The following is a 19451-nucleotide window of genomic DNA, read 5'->3' as shown; positions in this document are numbered from 1 at the left end:
AAGTTCACTGATAGTTTGAAAGATCTCTGGGGTAGAGCAGATAATGACAAGAGCTCAAGAAAAGCCATTCTGAAAGACAAGGAGACCAGACTTAGAGCTGCCTTTAGTTGAAAGGTGTCACTGCTTATGCAATTTTCCTTCTTCTGTGTGTACTGTGCTGATGAGTCTGTACTAGCTGAGCCCAACTTTGTCCATCCTGTGGGACCCACAGAGCATTCCATATGTCATCTATGATCAGGAAGCTGAAAGCAGGAATCACAGGCAGAAAATCTTCCAGGCTACACATCTGCATCTTCTAATAATATTCGTGTTACATGTACATGTATAAAAAACTGCCTTAGAATGCATACTGCTAAATGTGTCTCGAAGGCAGATATATTCTCTAAGTTTTTCTTTCTAAATATATTAGCAAAGAATTAGTAGTGAATAAAGTACAGTTTTACTTCTATATTAATTTGATATGTAAACTAGAGAGCCTGATCATTATCACTGCAAAATAATCTAGAAAATATTAATGATCAGATCTTCTTGTACCCAAAGACATCTCAGCAGCCCTGTCCTCAAACTCAAGGCTAGCACTACGGCCGTTAGTTCCAAAGTTCATCTTTGTACACAGTCCAACCAAGTCTCCCCAGGGCAAAACACTTGCACTTCTGCTGCCCTGGACAACTTGACCCTGGGTCAGCCTTAATCTAAACACGGCTTGGTTCTAACTCAATTTTCTCCCTTTTCTTTTTGAGACGGAGTCTCACTCTGTCCCCAGGCTGGAGTGCAGTGGCACGATCTCGGCTCACTGCAACCTCCGCCTCCCTGTTTAAGCGATTCTTCTGCCTCAGTCTCCAGAGTAGCTGGGACTGCAGGCACGCACCACCACGCCCAACTAATTTTTGTATTTTTAGTAGAGACGGGGTTTCACCATGTTGGCCAGGATGGTCTCGATCCCCCGACCTCGAGATCCGCCCGCCTCGGCCTCCCAAAGTGCTGGGATTACAGGCATGAGCCACTGCGCCTGGCCTCTCCCTTTTCTTTTAAACTCTAACACTCTACAACCATGCCATCTGGGATTCTATATCCCATTCATTTTTCTTTGTGTCTACCTGTGTCAGCAGTGAGATCCTCCTTGAGGCTGTGTTTCCTCATCTGCAAAGTGGAAATAATATCGTCTAGCCTCGATATTGTGCAATCTCAGATGTGCTACAGAAAATGCATCACACAGAATGCATATTCATTAACTCTGAATAACTGGATGTTGTTTTCTTGTTTTTGAAGTTCATGCCTGGCCTTCTTTCAATCTACCACAAGCATATTCTCATTAGATACGTCACCACATGTATTCCAAAGTACAACTCCAAAGCATTCACAATGCAACTCACATCGGTAGCATTTCACCAGATTTTAGCTTCTAGTTTTTCTCTCTTTGCTAAACAAGTAAAACAAGTACCACTGAAGGACCTAGAGGGACAGCCTTCATAACGTGCATTGGTTGTGATTAGTCATAGGAAGCAACCGCACTGTCAGTTTTGTCGTTCTTTCTTGTCAGAGTGATTCAGTTCCCCACTGTCTCTGTTTCCTCGTCCCCTTGGAGTGTGTGGTCTGTGTACTGAGATGAGGAAGCTCTACCAAGTTCCTCATTGCCAAGGTAACTAGTATTCCCTTCTTCAAAACCTAACACTGGATATGTGTCATTAAAAAGGCCAAGCAAAACAAAAACACAAAACAAAAACCTATGTCTGATGTGTAACTGTCTTGGAAAATTCTATATAAATTTACCACAGATTTAGGGCAAAGGGTAGAAGACTGGTCTACATCTACAAGCCATGAAAAAGACCTTAAAACTGATTTAATGGATTTTACAAACATACATATTCCAAAAAAGAATCTTTTTTCCGTAATTCCAAAAGAAACATTCTCCAACTCTAGACCTCAAGACGACTTTCTGAAATTCATAGTATTTTCAAATAAAGTGCCTCCACTTGAAGATGATTCATAATTCACACCGGAGTATAGGTATCCTGTTTCTCTCTCTGGCATCAGAAGGCAGCATAACGATAGGATGATTGCATTGTCTTTATATCAGAGATGGGGTCTTGCTCTCTTGCTTTGCCCAGGCTGGTCTCAAACTCCTGGGCTCAAGTGACCTGCCTGCCTAGGGCTCCTCCCAAAGTGCTGGGATTATAGGTGTGAGCAACCATGCCCGGCCAGGATGATTGTTAATTACTATTTCTTCACTACGTGTTTTCTTATTAATAGTTAAACAAAACCAAACTGATGAAGTAGCATCTATACTTTTAATTTCTATTCTGTTGGAAATCCATGTTACTTCTTTGAGGGCAATTATCATTGCCAGAGATAACTTCAAAAGGCTATGCCAGACTGGGCGTGGTGGCTCACGCCAGTAATACCAGCACTTTGGGAGGCCGAGGCGGGTGGATCACTTGAGGCCAGGAGTTTGAGACCAGCCTGGCCAACATAGCAAAACCTTGTCTCTACTAAAAATATAAAAATTAGCCAGGCATGGTGGTGCAAGCCTGTAATCCCAGCTACTTGGGCACGAGAATCTCTTGAACTCCAGAGGCAGAGATTGCAAAAAGAAAAAAGGCTATGCTGAGGCTCTGATGTAAACAAACAAACCTCTCTGTCAATCATGCGTCTACAGCTATCTGTAAGAACCAACACCAGGAAGGGCCTAAATCTGAGTAGAGACAACATCACTTCTACTACATTTGTCTGCACTTAACTGCATTGGATGGTGCAGACAGACGACATTTACATCATTGCAGAAAGTTGTATTAGGCAGTACTGATGCAGATGGTTTGATACAGTACTCTCTGAAAGCCACAGGTTTACCAATTGCCATTATTTACTCAGGTTTTCAAGACATATAAAACTGGATGTTGCAAATGGTCTTTTGAGGTATGACAACCACATGTCTTGGCTTTTCCAGAATAATACCAATATTTCTTGCATTTGTATTACTTTCAAGAACATGAACCATTAAAGGTAAAACAAAATGCAGCAAATTTAATTTTTAATAGGACTTTAAAATTAAATAGATAGATAAAATCCTTCATCATACCATGTATCCCAAATTTTGATGCAAGGAAAAACAAAAACAGCTCACGTATATGGTGAATGCAGCTAAGAACGTGCTCTGAGAAGAGGCTCCACTTTCTAGAGCACTCTGTCTAAGTGACTCTTCACCTCTGCCCCACACCAGCATCTTGGCACTCACCGAGTTCCAGCTGGGTCTGTGTGTCCTGAGCTGGCCCCCTGCTGACCCCTGGTGCTGTCTCTGCTGGGAAGAGAATACACTCTTTGCACCACCACTCGGACTCCAGCTCCTGGCCACGAGGCAGCTCCCTGGCTTTCCACCACATCCAGGAGAGAATCCCTCAGGGGAGCGCCGGTTGGGATGCGCTGTTTTGCTTCTTTGTGCCCGTGGGTCCAGGCTGTCCCTGTAGTGGCTACACCACTACACACAACCTGGCCAAGACACATAAAGGGAACACTTTCAAGACTCACAAAGTTCCAGTTCGGCTAACAACAAGCAACATGCTGCACACCAAATAATGACATCCTTAAGCAGCCACCCAATGGATCTGCACTACACTGAAGTGATGATGAAGATGAAAACAAAGGAACTTGTGGCGTGGGGCTCTGGGCCTGCCAGGTGGCTAAGACTGCAAGCTGAAGGCGAGTGAAAGAACAAGGACCACAGCAGGATGTTTGCTATACCAGGCAGGTCTTTGAAAACACACAGAAAGTTCTGCTAATAAAATAATTCATGATAATTCAATAAATTTTTCTCTTTTGAGGTAAGAATTCCAACAGAACAAACTAAAAATGAAGATAAAAGAATGACTAGGGATAATACAAATGCTTCATTTTATTAAGTTCTTGTATGTGCAATCTACTAGGCTGAGCATTTTACATGCTCACATATTCTCCCAACAACCCCTTACGTAGTATCAGCCGTCATAATAAAACAACAACACTTCTAGAGTGCTTCCTATATTCCAGGCTTTTAAATGTACATATTAAACATGCTTACCCTCACACAATCACCCAAGAAGATAGATAATATCACACCTCCATTTTACAGATAAGAAAACTGAGACACAGAGACCACAGATCTTGCCCAAGATGACCCAGCAGGAAGTGGCTGAGGCAGGATTTGAACCAGGTCATCTGGTTCCAAAGTTCACACGTTTAACCATTATGCTACAAGTAGTTTCATTATCACTGTCACAGGACAAAAATGAATCTCATGGGATTAATATTACATAGCTGTTTAAAACTATATGTTAAAACAGTAATGTGCTCTGGGCCATATTTTTGATGTTATAATTAAATTGATTCGAGAGTCTTCCTTTTTGCATAATCCTCTCCAGATACTTCTTTTGATAGTCAAAGAGAGATTTTGCTTGACTGGCTGGTACAAAAGAGGCTGAAAGTTTGTCTACTTTTCTTTCGTATTCTTCCTCCCTTGATCTGTCAGTCTCAGGAAGCATTCTGTTCAGCGACAACTTATATAACCCAGAGATCTTGAGGCCAGTGCACTGGGAGCCACACAAACATTCAGTGCTTAGGGTGGTCCCAGGGGTCATTCATGCCCACAGCAAATGAATTTTAGTGGTTCCCTAAATTCATCTTGGCACATGATCATGGCTTAGGATCAGTAAAATTCCAAAAAACAACTCCAGCATATAAACTCAAGCTTATGCAGTTCTTTTTATTCCAAGGGATAATACATATTGTGGAAAAGCAAAATATGATTTTTTAAATAAATAAAGGAGGGCTTTAAAAATTCTTAGACATTACAAGAATAGAGAAAATGAACGTTGTCAAATACCAGCATGCACTGTATAATGATGCTTCTGTCAACAATGGACAGCATGTTTGACCGTGGTCTCATAAAACTATGATGGAGACGAAAAATTCCTGTTGCCTAGTGATGTATTCACATGTTTGTGGTAATGCTGGTGTAAACAAAAGTAGTGTGTTGCCCATGGACACAGGAAGGGGAAGATCACATACCGGGGCCTGTTGTGGAGTGGGGGAAAGGGGGAGGGATAGCATTAGGAGATATACCTAATGCTAAATGACGAGTTAATGGGTGCAGCACACCAACATGGAACATGTATACATATGTAACAAACCTGCATGTTGTGCACATGTACCCTAAAACTTAAAGTATTAAAAAAAAAGGTAGTGTGTTGCCAGTTGCATAAAAGTCTAGCACATCCTGTTATGTACAGTATCTAATATTTGATAATAATAAACAATGTTACTGGCTTATGTGTTTACTGTACTATACTTTTTATTGTTATTTTAGAGTATTCTACTTGTTAAAAAACAAGTTATCTGTAAAACATCCTTAGACAGGTACTTCAGAAGGTATCTAGAAGAAGGCATTGTTATCCAAGGAGATGACAGCTTCATGCATGTTACTGTCCCTCAACACATTCCAGTGGGACAAGATGTGGAGGTGGAAGATGGTGATATTGATGGTCCTGACCCTGTGAAGATCTAGGCTACTGTCTATGTTTGTGTTTCAGTTTACAACAAAAAAAGTTTTAAAAGTAAAAAAATAAAAATAACAATAGAAAAAAGGATATAAAGAAAAAATATTTTTGTATAGCTGTACAATGTATTTGTGTTGTAAGCTAAGTGTTGCTATAAAAGAGTAAAAAAGTTAATGAAAACTTTAAAGTTTATAAAGCTAGAAAGTTACAGTAAATTAAGGTTAACTTATTACTGAAGAAAAAAATTTAATTTAGTGTAGTGCAAGTGTTCAGGGTTTATAAAGTCTACAGTAGTGTCCGAGGCCTTCACATTCACTCCCCACTCACTCACTGACTCACCCAGAGCAACTTCCAGTTCTACGGGCTCCATTTATGGTAAATACCCTATACAGGTGCACCATTTTTTATCTTTTGGACTGTATTTTTACTATCCTTTTTCTATGTTTAGATACGTTTACATACACAAGTACTTGCCACCATGCAGGTTTGTAGCCTAGAAGCAATCAGCCATACCATATAGCCTAGGTGTGTAGTAGGCTGGACCATCTAGGTTTGTGTAAGTGCACTCTATGATGGTCACACAATGACAAAATCACCTAATGACAAATTTCTCAGACCATATCCCTGTTAAGTGATGCATGACTCTATTTTAATAAATTAGAATAAAGATTAAAGACACATAATTAGAAAGATGAAATACTGTAACAAGAGCACCACTAAATGCTGAACTGACCACTAAATGCTGTTATTCAGGCATAACAGTAAGTTCATGCAGCATACATACTTGTGGTGGGGTTTTTGGAGGGAGACAAAAGGCAAACATCTTCACTTACACTGAAGCCCTTCCAAATCCAGTCACTAACATTATTACAAGCATAAAACCTTTAGGCCAATAGGAGTTTACCTGGATTTCAGGTGAATTATTTGTTAGACCCTTAATTACAAACATCTGGGCCAAAGAGATGCTTCTTCTTGGAAGGGGTATGTCCGGACAGTACACTTCACAAGTTTTTTCTGAATCTTCTTTGGCAACAACTTTCTCACAAAAGTAAGTATTCAGAATAACAGGGCAACTTCCATTTGGAATAATCAGTTTTTGCCTGGAAAAGAGAAAGACATGCAACAGTTTCTTTGCAATATTGGGGTCCCCTCATATTCTTGCTAAATCAGGAATGCAAAGAGCAATGACTCGCCTGCTATGGACAGCTAAAGCCAAGCCCACCCACAGAGGCACAGCTGTCCTTCATGCTCCAGCATGGCCACCAGTAGTCTGACTTCACTGTTCTAGTGAAAGCCCTGTGTCAGGAAGGGATGGAAGAAGGCTAAGTCCCTGGGCTTGGGCTCCCTTGTGCCCTCCCAGTATGGCCTCAAGACCCCTCAGGGGGAAATACGGAGGATAAACAAAAACTGTCAACAGCCTCAAAAAAGTGCCCAAACAATGAAATAAAATGTACAAATAAAACCTTCAGAAATTTTGATAGCTCTAATCTTTCAAAGAACATACCATTAAATGCCAAAGGAGCATCTACCTTTGCTATCAAACTGACTATAGTTGCTGAATACCTCACATTTAAGTATTAATAGAAAAGGAGTCAGGAAATAGAGCAGACAAAATTCTCCTGGTTCTTCTCAGTCCTTGGACAAGAGAAAACACTTTAATGCCTATTCCTTAAAACATGGCGCTGCTTAATATTAAGAAAAATTTGGGACTTCTGATTCTGGGAGGACGGAGTATCACACTTTCCCCTATTCCTCTAATTAAGTACAACTAAAATGCCTGATATTATATGTAAAGTAAACATAAGAAGACACCGAGAGGTGGAGAGAAGAGACCAACAGGCTAAAACCTAGAGACCTCAGGACTTCAGGAATGAGGCAGTGGCAAGTTCCTGGGTTTTCTTTTTCTTTTCTTTTTCTTTTTTTGAGACATGGTCTCGGCTCTGTCGCCCAGGCTGGAGTGCAGTGGCATGGTCTCAGCTCACTGAAACCTCTGCCTCCTGGATTCAAACAATTCTCGTGCCTCAGCCTCCTGAGTAGCTGGAATAACAGGCATGAATCACCATGCCCAGTAATTTTTTTTAGTTTTTTAGTAGACAGAAGGTTTTGCCATGTTGGCCAGGTTGGTCTCAAACTCCTGACTTCAAGTGATCCACCCACCTTAGCCTCCCAAAGTGCTAGGATTACAGATGTGAGCCACTGTGCCCGGCCCTGGGTTTTCTTTTTGCCTCTTATATCTCAGGTTTTGAGCTGAAGGAGCCAGCAACCCGGAAACAGTAACACGTGCTGACAAAAAGCTCTACCAAAGCCTGCTCTCTTTAACCAAGGACCAAGGAAGGGGCAGCCTAGAAAGGCAGAAAACTCTTAGATGGTAACTGCTCTACTCTAGGTAAACATCATGAAAAACCTATGACTTGTCCCTATGCATGCTAGCATAGGCCAAGTGAAGACCTGGACTTCCCCCCTGCAGCCCAGTATCCCAGCTGGGATACCAGAGAAGGTGGGCCAAGGAGCTTTCTTTTCCTTTTTCTTTTTTTTGAGATGGAGTCTTACTCTGTCGCCCAGCTGGGGGCACGATCTCAGCTCACTGCAACCTCTGCCTCCCGAGTTCAAGCGATTCTCCCACCTCAGCCTCCCGAATAGCTGGGACTACAGGCGCCCACCATCATGCCCAGCTAATTCTTTTTTTTTTTTTTTTTTTTTTTGTAGAGACTGGGTTTCATCATGGTGACCAGGCTGGTCTCAAACTCCTGACCTCAGGTGATTTGCCCGCCTTGGCCTCCCAAAGTGCTGGGATTACAGGCGTGAGCCACCGTGCCTGGAGGACTTTGATCTCCCACAGGCCTGCAACGAGTACTCCCCTCATTGTGACAATGGAGAGACTACCTGGGGGCCTGGACTTCACCTCCTCCTGACAGTAGTAACCAAGCAACACTCCCTGCCCCTCTGGGGTGGTGCCAGAGGAAGTGTGGCAGAGAATCAGGATTTTCACCGCTGCTCAGTGGTGCTGAGGCCACCCTTCCCTCCTACCCCTCAGCAGAAGGCATGTGAGGAACAGCAACAAGGCTTCCCTGGCCCTCCCAGCCAGGGTGGTGTCAGCAGAGGCTTAGCAGGGAGCTGGAACTCATACCCCTGCCCAGCAGGAACAAGGAGTCTCTCCCTCTCTCAACTGTCAACTGAGGAACCTGGACTTCCCTCTCCACCTGGCAGTAACAACCCACTCCACTCCTCACTTTCTCCTACCAGAGCAGTGTCAGATGAAGCTACCTAAAAGAGGTTTCAATAAGATCCAGAGTCTCAAAACATAATACTCCAAATGTCCATGTTTCTATCAAAAATCACTTGTTATACTAAGAACCATGAAAAATCTCAACTTGAATGAATAAAGACAGTTAATAGATGTCAATACTGAGATAACATAAAGGTTAGAATTATCTGGCAAAGATTCTAAAGCAGCCATTTAAAAAAGCTTTAATAAGCAACCTTGACGCACTTGAGACAAATGAAAAAAAATAGTCTCAGCAAATAAACAGAATAAATATTTCTTAAAAATGGAAGTTTCAGAACTAAAAAAATAGTGAAAATAAAAGAATAGGTTCAACAGCAGAAAGGAGGAGAAAGAGAAAAGAATCAATAAACTTGAAGATAAAAATAATAAAAATTACCCAATATAAATAATAAAGGGAAAACAGACTTAAAAAAAAAGTAAAAAACCTGGCTGGGCATGGTGGCTCATGCCTGTAATCCCAGTGCTTTGGGAGGCCGAGGTGGGCGATCACCTGAGGTCAGGAGTTCGAGAACAGCCTGACCAACATGAAGAAACCCCATCTCTACTAAAAATACATAATTAGCTGGGCGTGGTGGGGCATGGCTGTAATCCCAGCTACTCGGGAGGCTGAGGCAGGAGAATCACTTGAACCTGGGAGGTGGAGGTTGTGGTGAGCCAAGATCGCACCATTGCACTCCAACCCGGGCAACAAAAGCAAAACTCCTCTTCAAAAAACAAACAAAAAACCCCCAACAGAACCAAGGACCTGTGGGAAGAAAGAAATAGAAATGGAAGGCTATAGATAAAATAATACAGGTAAATACAAGAGGCTTTCCTACTCCTCTTGAGTTTTCTAAATTTTTATTATAACAAAAATTATAACATTGTCTGAGGTGGTTCTAAATGTATGCAGATAAAACATTAAAGACAATCATATTATAAATAGGGAGGGAGGACTTCTATTCGTGCGTGAGGCAAGCGAAGTCGGAGACTAGACCAGAGGCCGAACTCGGGTTCTGATAAGATGGCGGGGCTGCCCCGCAGGATCATCAAGGAAACCCAGGGTTTGCTGGCAGAACCAGTTCCTGGCATCAAAGCAGAACCAGATGAGAGCAACGCCTGTTATTTTCATGTGGTCATTGCTAGCCCTCAGGATTCCTTCCCCCTTTGAGGGAGGGACTTTTAAACTTGAACTATTCCTTCCAGAAGAATACTCAATGGCAGCCCCTACAGTACGTTTCATGACCAAAATTTATCATCCTAATGTAGACAAGTTGGGAAGAATATGTTTAGATATTTTGAAAGATAACTGGTCCCTAGCACTGCAGATCCGCACACAGTTCTGCTATCGACCCAGGCCTTGTTATGTGCTCCCAATCCAGATGATCCATTAGCAAATGATGTAGCAGAGCAGTGGAAGACCAACAAAGCCCAAGCCATAGAAACAGCTAGAGCATGAACTAGGCTATATGCCATGAATAATATTTAAATTGATCCGATCATCAAGTGTGCATCACTTCTCCTGTTCTGCCAAGACTTCCTCCTTTTTGTTTGCATTTAATGGACACAGTCTTAGAAACATTACTGAATAAAAAAGCCCAGACATCTTCAGTCCTTTGGTGATTAAATGCACATTAGCAAATCTATGTCTTGTCCTGATTCACTGTCATAAAGCATGAGCAGAAGCTAGAAGTATCATCTGGATTGTTGTGAAACGTTTAAAAGCAGTGCCCCCCCGCCCCGTTTCTATTTATTTCCCCCATCCTGGTTTAAGTATAAAGCACTGCGAATGAAGGTAGTTGTCCGGTTAGCTGCAGGGGTGTGCGTGTTTTTCTTTATTTTATTTTTTTTGAGGGGGGAGGTAGTTTAATTTTATGGGCTCCTTTCCCCCTTTTTTGGTGATCTAATTGCATTGGTTAAAAGCAGCTAACCAGGTCTTTAGAATATGCTCTCTAGCCAAGTCTAACTTTATTTAGATGCTGTAGATGGACAAGCTTGATTGTTTGAACCAAAATGGGAACATTAAACAAACATCACAGCCCTCACTAATAACACTGCTGTCAAATGTAGATTCCCCCCTTCAAAAAAAGCTTGTGACCATTTTGTATGGCTTGTCTGGAAACTCTGCAAATCTTATGTTTTAGTAAAATATTTTTTGTTATTCTAAAAGATAAATAAATAAATAAATAAATAGGGAGGGAAAGGGGATATAAAGGGAGGTATGGTTTCTATACTTCACGGAAACTGGTAAAATTTTGACCCAGTAGACTGTGCTAAGTTACATATATGTAATACCCAGAGCAAGCAATAAAATATCTATAAAAAGAGATATACACCAAAACATTATAAATAAAATTCTAAAAAAATTAATGTTCAAGTAACCCATATGAAACCAGGAAAAATAAAACAAACAAACAAAAAAAAACCAGAGAACAAAGAAAACAAAAAGTAAAAAGGTACACTTAAGCCCTAATGTATCAATAATTACACTGAGGATAAATGGTCTAAATAAACCAATTAAAAGACAGAGATTGGCAGAGTAAATTTATGATCCATCTATATGCTGTCTATAAGAAACTCAACTTCAAATACAGACATATAGGTAGGATGAAAGTAAAAAATGAGAAAAGATACATCATGTAAACATTGATTAAAATATAGTGGGAGTGCTATATTAATATCAGATGAAGTAGATTTCAGAGCACAGAAAACTCCAAATATAGAAAGGCACATTACATAATGACACAAAGATCAATCCACCATGAAGACATAGCAATCCTAAACGTATCTGCAACGAACAACATAGATTCAAAATACATGAAGCAAAAACTGATAAAACTCAAAGAATAGACAAATCCACAATTAGAATTGCAGACATCAACATCTCTCCCTCAACATTTGATAGAACTAGAGAGAATATCAGAAAGAATACAGAAGAGCACACCACCACCATCAATAAACAGGTTCTAGCTGACATTATAGAATACTCCACCAAACAACAGCAGAATACATATTTTTTTCAGGTGCCCACAAAATGCATGTGCCATAAGACACATATAAACAAATTTAAAAGAACTGAAATCATATAGAGTATATTCTCTAATCACAGTAGAATCAAACTAAAAATCAATAACAGAATGATAACATGAAATTCTCCAAACACTTTGAAATTAAACAACATATTTCTAAATAATCCAAGGGTCAAAGAGGAAGTCTCAATGAAAATGTAAAAACAAACACTGAACTAAATGAAAATACAAATTTAACCTATCAAAACTTGTGAGAAACAGCTGAAGTGATACTGAGAGGAAATTTTACAGAACTTAAAGCTTACATTAAAAAAGAAAAAAGTCTCAAATCAATAATCTAAGTTCTTACCTCAAAAACCTAGAAAAAAGTAGAGCAAAATAAACTCAGAGAAAGTGAAAAGAAATAATTTTTTTTTTTTTTTGAGACAGAGTCTTGCTCTGTCACCTGGGCTGGAGCGCAGTGGCACGATCTCGGTTCACTGCAATCTCCGCTACCTGGGTTCAAGCAATTCTCCTGCCTCAGCCTCCTGAGTAGCTGGGATTACAGGTGCCCACCACCAGTCCCGGCTAATTTTTATATTTTTAAAGTAGAGACCAGGTTTCATTCACCATGTTGGTCAGGATGGTCTCAAACTCCTGATCTCAGGTGATCCACCCACCCCAGCCTCTCAAAGTGCTGGGATTACAGGGGTGAGTCACCGTACCCAGCTGGAAATAATTAAAGAGCAGAAATAAATAAAATTGAACAGAAAAACAACTGAGAAAAAAACAATGCAATAGAGTTATTTGAAAAGATCAATGAATTGACTAAAAAATGAAAAAAGGGAGAAGATACAAATTACCAATATCAAGAATAAGACGGAGGCTGTCACTACAGGCCCTGTACATATCACAAGGCTAGGTAAAGTACAATGGACAAGTCTACATACATTCTCACAACTTAGAGGAAATGGACAAATTTCTCAAAAAGAAACAAAAATAACTACCACAACTCATGCTATATGAAACAGATTATTTGAATAGCCTATAACTATTAAGGAAAATAAATATGTAATTTTTTTGTTTTGTTTTGAGATGGAGTCACGCTCTGTTGCCCAGGCTGCAGTGCAGTGGTGTGATCTCGGTTCACTGCAACCTCCTCTGCCTGCTGGGTTCAAGCAGTTCTCCTGCCTCAGCCTCCCGAGTAGCTGGGACTACAGGCGCGCGCCACCATGCCCGGCAAATTTTTTGCATTTTTAATAGAGATGGGGGTTTCACCATGCTAGCCAGGCTGGTCTCAAACCCCTAACCTAGTGATCCGCTGCCCTCGGCCTCCCAAAGTGCTGGGATTATAGGTGTGAGCCACCATGCCCGGACAAATTTGTAATTTTAAAACTCCCAAAAGTGGTATCTCCAGGTCCAGATACTTTCACTGGAGAATTCTAACAAATGGGAAAAGAAGAACTAGCACCAATTCTACACACTGTCTTCTAGAAAACAGAAGAGGAGGAAACACTTCCAATCCCTTTTATAAAGCAAGTATTACTCTGATACTAAAACCAAAGACAGTACAAAAAAAAAAACAAAAAACAAAAAACAAACTATAAACCAATATACCTCAATAACACAGATACAAAATTCTTTAACAATATGTTAGCAAATAGAATTTAGCAATGTATAAAAGAAGTTATGCAATATGACCAAGTGGTGTTAATTCCAGGCAAGATGGCCTTGTTTGGTATTTGAAAATCACCTTCACCAAGTTGAAGGCTGAAGGAGAAAAATCAGATGATTACATTAGCAATGTGAAAAAACCGCTTGACATAATTCAATGTCCATCCTTAATAATAATTTTAAAAAACCTCTGAAATCAGAAAGAGAACTTCCACAGCTTAATAAAGAATTATCAACAGAAATCCCACAACTAGCATTAAAATTAATGATGAAAGAGTAGATGCTTGCCACCTAAGATGGAAAACAAGGCAAAAATTTCCTCCCTCACAACTTTGATTCAACATAGTACCAGAAGTTCTAGCTAGTGCAATAAGACAAGATAGGTGGGGAAAGGCATACAGATTAAAAAGAATAAATAAAAATGTCCTTATTTGCAGGTGACATGATTGCTTACACAGGAAATGGCAAGGAATCTACAAAGTAACTCCTAGAACTATTAAGCAAGGTTGAAGAAACCAACACATACAAAAATTAGGTGTATTTCTACATATTATCAATGAATTCATGGACACGAAAATGGGAAAAACATACCATTTAAAATTGTAAAACTAAAAAAAAAAAAAAGACCAAAATAACCCATGTCAGTGTGAATCTCACAAAACATGTAATGACTTATACTGAAGCTACAAAACACTGATAAAATAAATCAAAGATCTTAACAAATGGAAGACATATTTATGGATTGAAAAACTCAAAATCATAAAGATGCCAAAATCAAGGAGCTCCCCAAATGGATCTATAGGCTTAAAGAAATTCCCATCAATTCCAGCATGATTTTGTTTGCAGATACACACATGTATATATATATATATATGCTAATTTTAAAAGTTGCAAGGAAAGGCAAAGGAACTAACATAGCTAAAACAATTTTGAAAAAGAATGAAGTAAAGGAGATCACTTTCCCTAATTTAAAGACTTATTTTATAACTATAATAACCAATATTATATGGTGTTATTGAAGGGATAGACACATAGATCAATGAAACAGAAGAACCCAGAAATATACTACACAAATATGCCCAACTGATTTTTTTTTTAAATTGATCTCCACAGTGTGATTTTTGTTTGTTTTTGTTTTAGAGATAGGGTCTCACTATGTTGCCCAGGCCAGCCTCAAACTCCTGGGATCAGGTGATCTTCCTGCTTTAGCTTCCTGAGTAGATGGGACCACAGATACACTGTGCACCACCATGCTCAGCACCAGTTGATTTTTTTTTTTTTTTTGAGGCAGGGTCTTGCTCTGTCGCCCAGGCTGGAGTGCAATGGCAACATCTCGGCTCACAGCAACCTCCGTCTGCCTCCCAGGTTCAACTGATTCTCCTACCTCAGCCTCTCGGGTAGCTGGGACTGCAGGTGCGCCACCATGCCCCGCTATTTTTTTTGTATTTTTTTGGTAGAGATGGGGTTTCACCATGTTGGCCAGACTGGCCTTGAAGTCCTGACCCCAAGTAATCTGCTCGTCTCTGCCTCCCAGAAATAGGCCCCTGTGCGCAGCCTACCAACTGATTTTTGACAAAAGTGCCAAGGCAATTCAATTAAGGAAGGATAGACTTTGGATAATCATAGGCAGAAAAATATAAGCTTTAACCTCATACTCACAACTTATATACCATTTAATTCAAAATTGATGATGAATATAAATGTAAACTATAAAACTAGAAAAATGTTAGGGAAAAATTTAAGAGAAAATCTTTAGGATCTAGGACTAGGGAAAGAGTACTTAGACTTAAGACAAAAAATTTGATCTGTTTAAAATGAACTTGAGGCCGAGCGCAGTGGCTCGCGTCTGTAATCCCAGCACTTTGGGAGGCCAAGGCTGACGGATCAACTGAGATCGGGAGTTCAAGACCAGCCTTGCCAACATGGTGAAACCTCTGTCTCTACTAAAAATACAAAAATTAGCCAGGTGTGCTGGTACGTGCCTGTAGTTCCAGCTACTCGGGAGGGTGAGGCAGGAGAATTGTTTTGAACCCAGGAGGCGGAGGTTGCAGTGAGCTGAGGTCTTGCCACTGCACTCCAGCCTGGGCGACAGAGCGAGACTCCCTCTCAAAAACAAGCTAACAACAACAAAAAAAACTTGATAAACTAGAACTCATCAAAACTGAAAACTTTTGCTCTAAGACAGACCCCCTTTGGAGGATGGAAAGACAAGCTAGAGACATAGGGAAAATCATTTCAATTTCAAACCACAGACCAAGAAAGGACTAGTATTTAGAACATATAGAGAATTCTGAAAACCACACAGTATAAAAAATGAACAATCCAATTAAGAAACAACAGGTATGAACAGACATTTCATTGAAAAGCTATATAAATGGCACATTAGCACAAGGAAAGATGTTCTACATCATTAGCCATTAAGAAAATGCACATTAAAACCACAGTGAGGCAAAATGGCTAAAACAAAACATAATATCAACATTGAACGCTGGCAAGGATGTGGAGAAACTACATTGCTCATATACTGCTGGCAGAAATGTAAAATTGTATAACTACTCTGGAAAAGTTTGGCAGTTTTTTTCTTTTGGAAAAAAAAACCCACAAAACTAAGCACGCAACTACCAAACAACCTAGCATTTGTACTCCTGGGCATTTATCTCAGAGAAATGAAAACTTATGTTCATATGAAGACCTACATATGAATGTTAGCAGCTTTATTAATAATAGTCCCAAACTGGCAACAACCTAAATGTCTATCAATGGGTGAATGGTTAAACAAAATGTTAAATCCATATCATGGAATACTATTCAGCAATAAAAAGAAACAGACTATTGATACAGACAATGACTTGTATTAATCTCCAGAGAATGATGCTAAGTGAAAAAAGCCAATACCTAAAGAAGTGGAGAGCATATTTTGGTTGCTATGGTTTGAATATGTGCCCCTCCAAAACTCATGTTGAAGCTTAATCCCCAATGTGGCAGTATTGAGAGGTGGAGCCTTAAAGAGATGACTGGGTCATGAGGGCTCTGCTCTCATGAATGGATTAATCCACTCATGAATTAATGGACTAATGGGTTATCATGGGAGTGGGATTGGCGGTTTTACAAGAGGTAGAGAGACCTGACCTAGCATGCTCAGCTCTCTTGCCATGTAACGGTGGTGCCATCTCAAGACTCTGCAGAGTCTCCACCAGCAAGAAGGCCCTCACCAGATGCAACCCCTCGACCTCCATAAGTGTAAGAAATAAATTCAGGCTCCATAAGTGTAAGAAATAAATCCCTCTTCTTTATAAGTTACCCAGTTTCAGGTATTCTGTTATAAGCAACAGAAAATAAGACAGTGGTTGCCAGGGGTTTAGGTTGTGGGGTGGGGGTAGTGGTGGGGGTAGGGAAAGGAGAAAGAAGGAAGTTGATCTGTCTGTATTATTTTGTACAACTAAATGTAAATCTACAATTATCTAAAAATAAAAAATTTAATAAAAAATAGACATTGTATAACATTAATCAATCTAAAACAACATTCCTCTCAATCATCCCACTGGTCATTTTATGTTCATGAGTTTTCCAGTCTTTAAGACTTCCTATATATTAAGAAAAAACACCAATTAACAATGGTCAGTATCTAATTTCTGTCCAATTATCAGTACTAGTTACACAAACTTAAGTTTTGGCTTTATGCAAAATTTCTAGTACTTAAATTTCCCTGATAGAAGATAAAATGCTTATTTTTAACTTCATGTACTATGTTCTGGGCTCAACTTGCCTAACACGGAGAGCATATGATTAATTATACGTAAAGCTTATACTCCCATGATTTCTTTTCAAGAGGTAGAGTCTCATTCTCTAATTGTCATTTATCCTAATCTAGATACATTTTTTTCTTAGTATCTAATACCTAATAAATTTCCATATAATTTTTTCAATACAAACTTGACATAATATTATTTTAAGCCAATAGCCGATAGGTATGGTAACCCAGAGATAAGGAAAAAAGTTGTGAGAAAGAGAGAAAGGAAGGGCAGGGGCAGATGGAGCGGGAGGGGGAAAGGCAGAGAAAGCCACAGGAGAATAAAAGGGTACGGTGGGTGCAGTGTCTGGCACTGTCTGGGGCTGACTGCAGATCTGATGCACACTGTCAGGTGGATGAAAGGTGTTATAAACTTCTAGCTTTTTGATTCAAGTTAATTTTTTTAAAGATATGATAAAGTAATACTGTTTTAACAGCTAAGAAGAAGGAAGCAGTAGGTAAAGTGTATGTGTGTATTTAGAACATCCTAGTTTGCAGATAAACATACCAATATTAGAACTATGTATGTTCTGCCCAGTCCAAGGTGTTAAGGCCATTCTTCCCAACTCAAGTTACTCAAATTAAATTAGTCTAGAACAGAAATTATTCATAAGGAAATTTAGTTTGTTGCTTTAAACCTTATTAAGTAACAAAATGATGGTCCTTAGGATACAGAAAATACAGTAAGCCTCTTAAAACAGATACAAGCAAGTTTTGATTAGCATATTACCTGTTTCTGCGGAAATGTTATCGAAAATACTTAATTCTCTAATTTAAGGTAAACATATATTTGAAATCTTGTCCATTCTTCTCATATACTCACAAGTCTCCTTTATCCCCCAAAGATAACTACACAGGTAAGCATTAATCTAAGTAGATCCAAAAGATCATAGTTTCTGAATTAGGGAATCTGAATGAGGTTTAAAGTATGATTCAGCATAATGTGAAAAGCCTGAAATTTTAGTCACAAATATAACGTGACTAAATATGATATGATCCATATGATCTGGGAAATCAAGTCACATAATAGCACAAATCAAATAGATTTGTGAGGCAAATGGATATGGAAAAGATCTTAAAATCCATCTCCAGGTCCATTTGGTTCATTCCACTCTCCTTTTAATGACCACTTGTGACACAGCGGACACGGTGACAGGGGACTGGGAATCCAGTCCAGGACAACAAGGCTGCTAAGAGGATAGTTTCACTGTAAAGGAAAAGGTTGTGACTCGGATGTGATGCTCCAAGGGCGGCCCCTCTGGGAGCTGCCAGGAGGCTTCCCAGGAGAGGCAGGACAAAGTGTGCTGTGGGTGTGTGAAGGGAGAGGAAGGGAGCACATGGGCACTGCCCAGGGACAAGGACTGCACTTTGGAGTCAATGTAATCAGCATGCCACACTATCACATCATTAAGTTTCTGCAGAAAAAATTCATGTTCTGTTTCCTTTATTAGCAGGCAGAGGAAATCACATCTTTTAAACATTCATATCTATAGTACCAGTGCTATCTATCTAGATAGCATGAACTTTCCCTTTCTTTTTATGCTGCAATCAATCCAACACCACGTGGTGTGGCCTTTACAATCTCTCTACAGATCTCATTGTCACAAATGTTATATGACAAACAAAAAGCACGTTGATATAGCATGTATAGATTGAGACTGAACATTTAGCATGCTTAGCTTTTGTGAAGACTGAACTGAAACTAAGAACAAAACCTAAGGTGTTAAATCTCACGTGATAAGTCACACATATACCCAACACTACCAATGAACATTATCATGATGTTGGACTCCCACTGATACTTTTTTTTTTTTTTTTTGAGATGGAGTCTCGCTCTGTCACCCAGGCTGGAGTGCAGTGGCGCAATCTTGGCTCACTGCACGCTCCGCCTCCTGGGTTCACGCAATTCTCCTGCCTCAGCCTCCCAAGTAGCTAGGACTACAGGCGCCCGCCACCACGCCCGGCTAATTTTTTTTTTTTTTGTATTTTTAGTAGAGACAGGGTTGCTTTCTTACAAGAAACTTTTGAGGATATGCATTTACTTTCCAGTAAATTCTCAGAGCATACTTGAGAAGTTGGTGGCCATAGTGGTAGGACAGGCTAAAATGTGGAAGAGTTACACACACAAATAAACTACACAAAAAAAACTAGACATAAGAGTCTTCAGTGAAGTCTAAGTGCTAGAGTTT

At 39.8% G+C, this 19451-nt stretch overlaps 1 protein-coding gene and 1 pseudogene across 13 annotated transcripts in view; one reads left to right on the top strand and one right to left on the bottom strand.

The window, feature by feature from the left end:
- The window catches only part of SPIDR (scaffold protein involved in DNA repair), a 475882-nt gene that overhangs the window by 136750 nt on the left and 319681 nt on the right, over positions 1-19451 (bottom strand). For all 13 annotated transcript variants that reach the window (XM_003823268.5, XM_008976887.5, XM_034966041.4 and 10 more), the window contains 2 exons: positions 6430-6625; positions 3233-3483 (listed from right to left, as the gene is read on the bottom strand). In XM_003823268.5, coding sequence (XP_003823316.1) covers positions 3233-3483; positions 6430-6625 — 447 coding nt within the window. The remainder of the gene's footprint in view (positions 1-3232; positions 3484-6429; positions 6626-19451) is intronic.
- Positions 6657-17867, top strand: LOC129398617 (ubiquitin-conjugating enzyme E2 N-like; annotated as a pseudogene).

This window comes from Pan paniscus, chromosome 7, assembly GCF_029289425.2.
Source record: "Pan paniscus chromosome 7, NHGRI_mPanPan1-v2.0_pri, whole genome shotgun sequence".
In the NCBI taxonomy this organism is placed as follows: domain Eukaryota; kingdom Metazoa; phylum Chordata; class Mammalia; order Primates; family Hominidae; genus Pan; species Pan paniscus.
The sequence above is the reverse complement of the archived record's forward strand: the minus strand, read 5'-3'. Positions and strand labels throughout refer to the sequence as shown.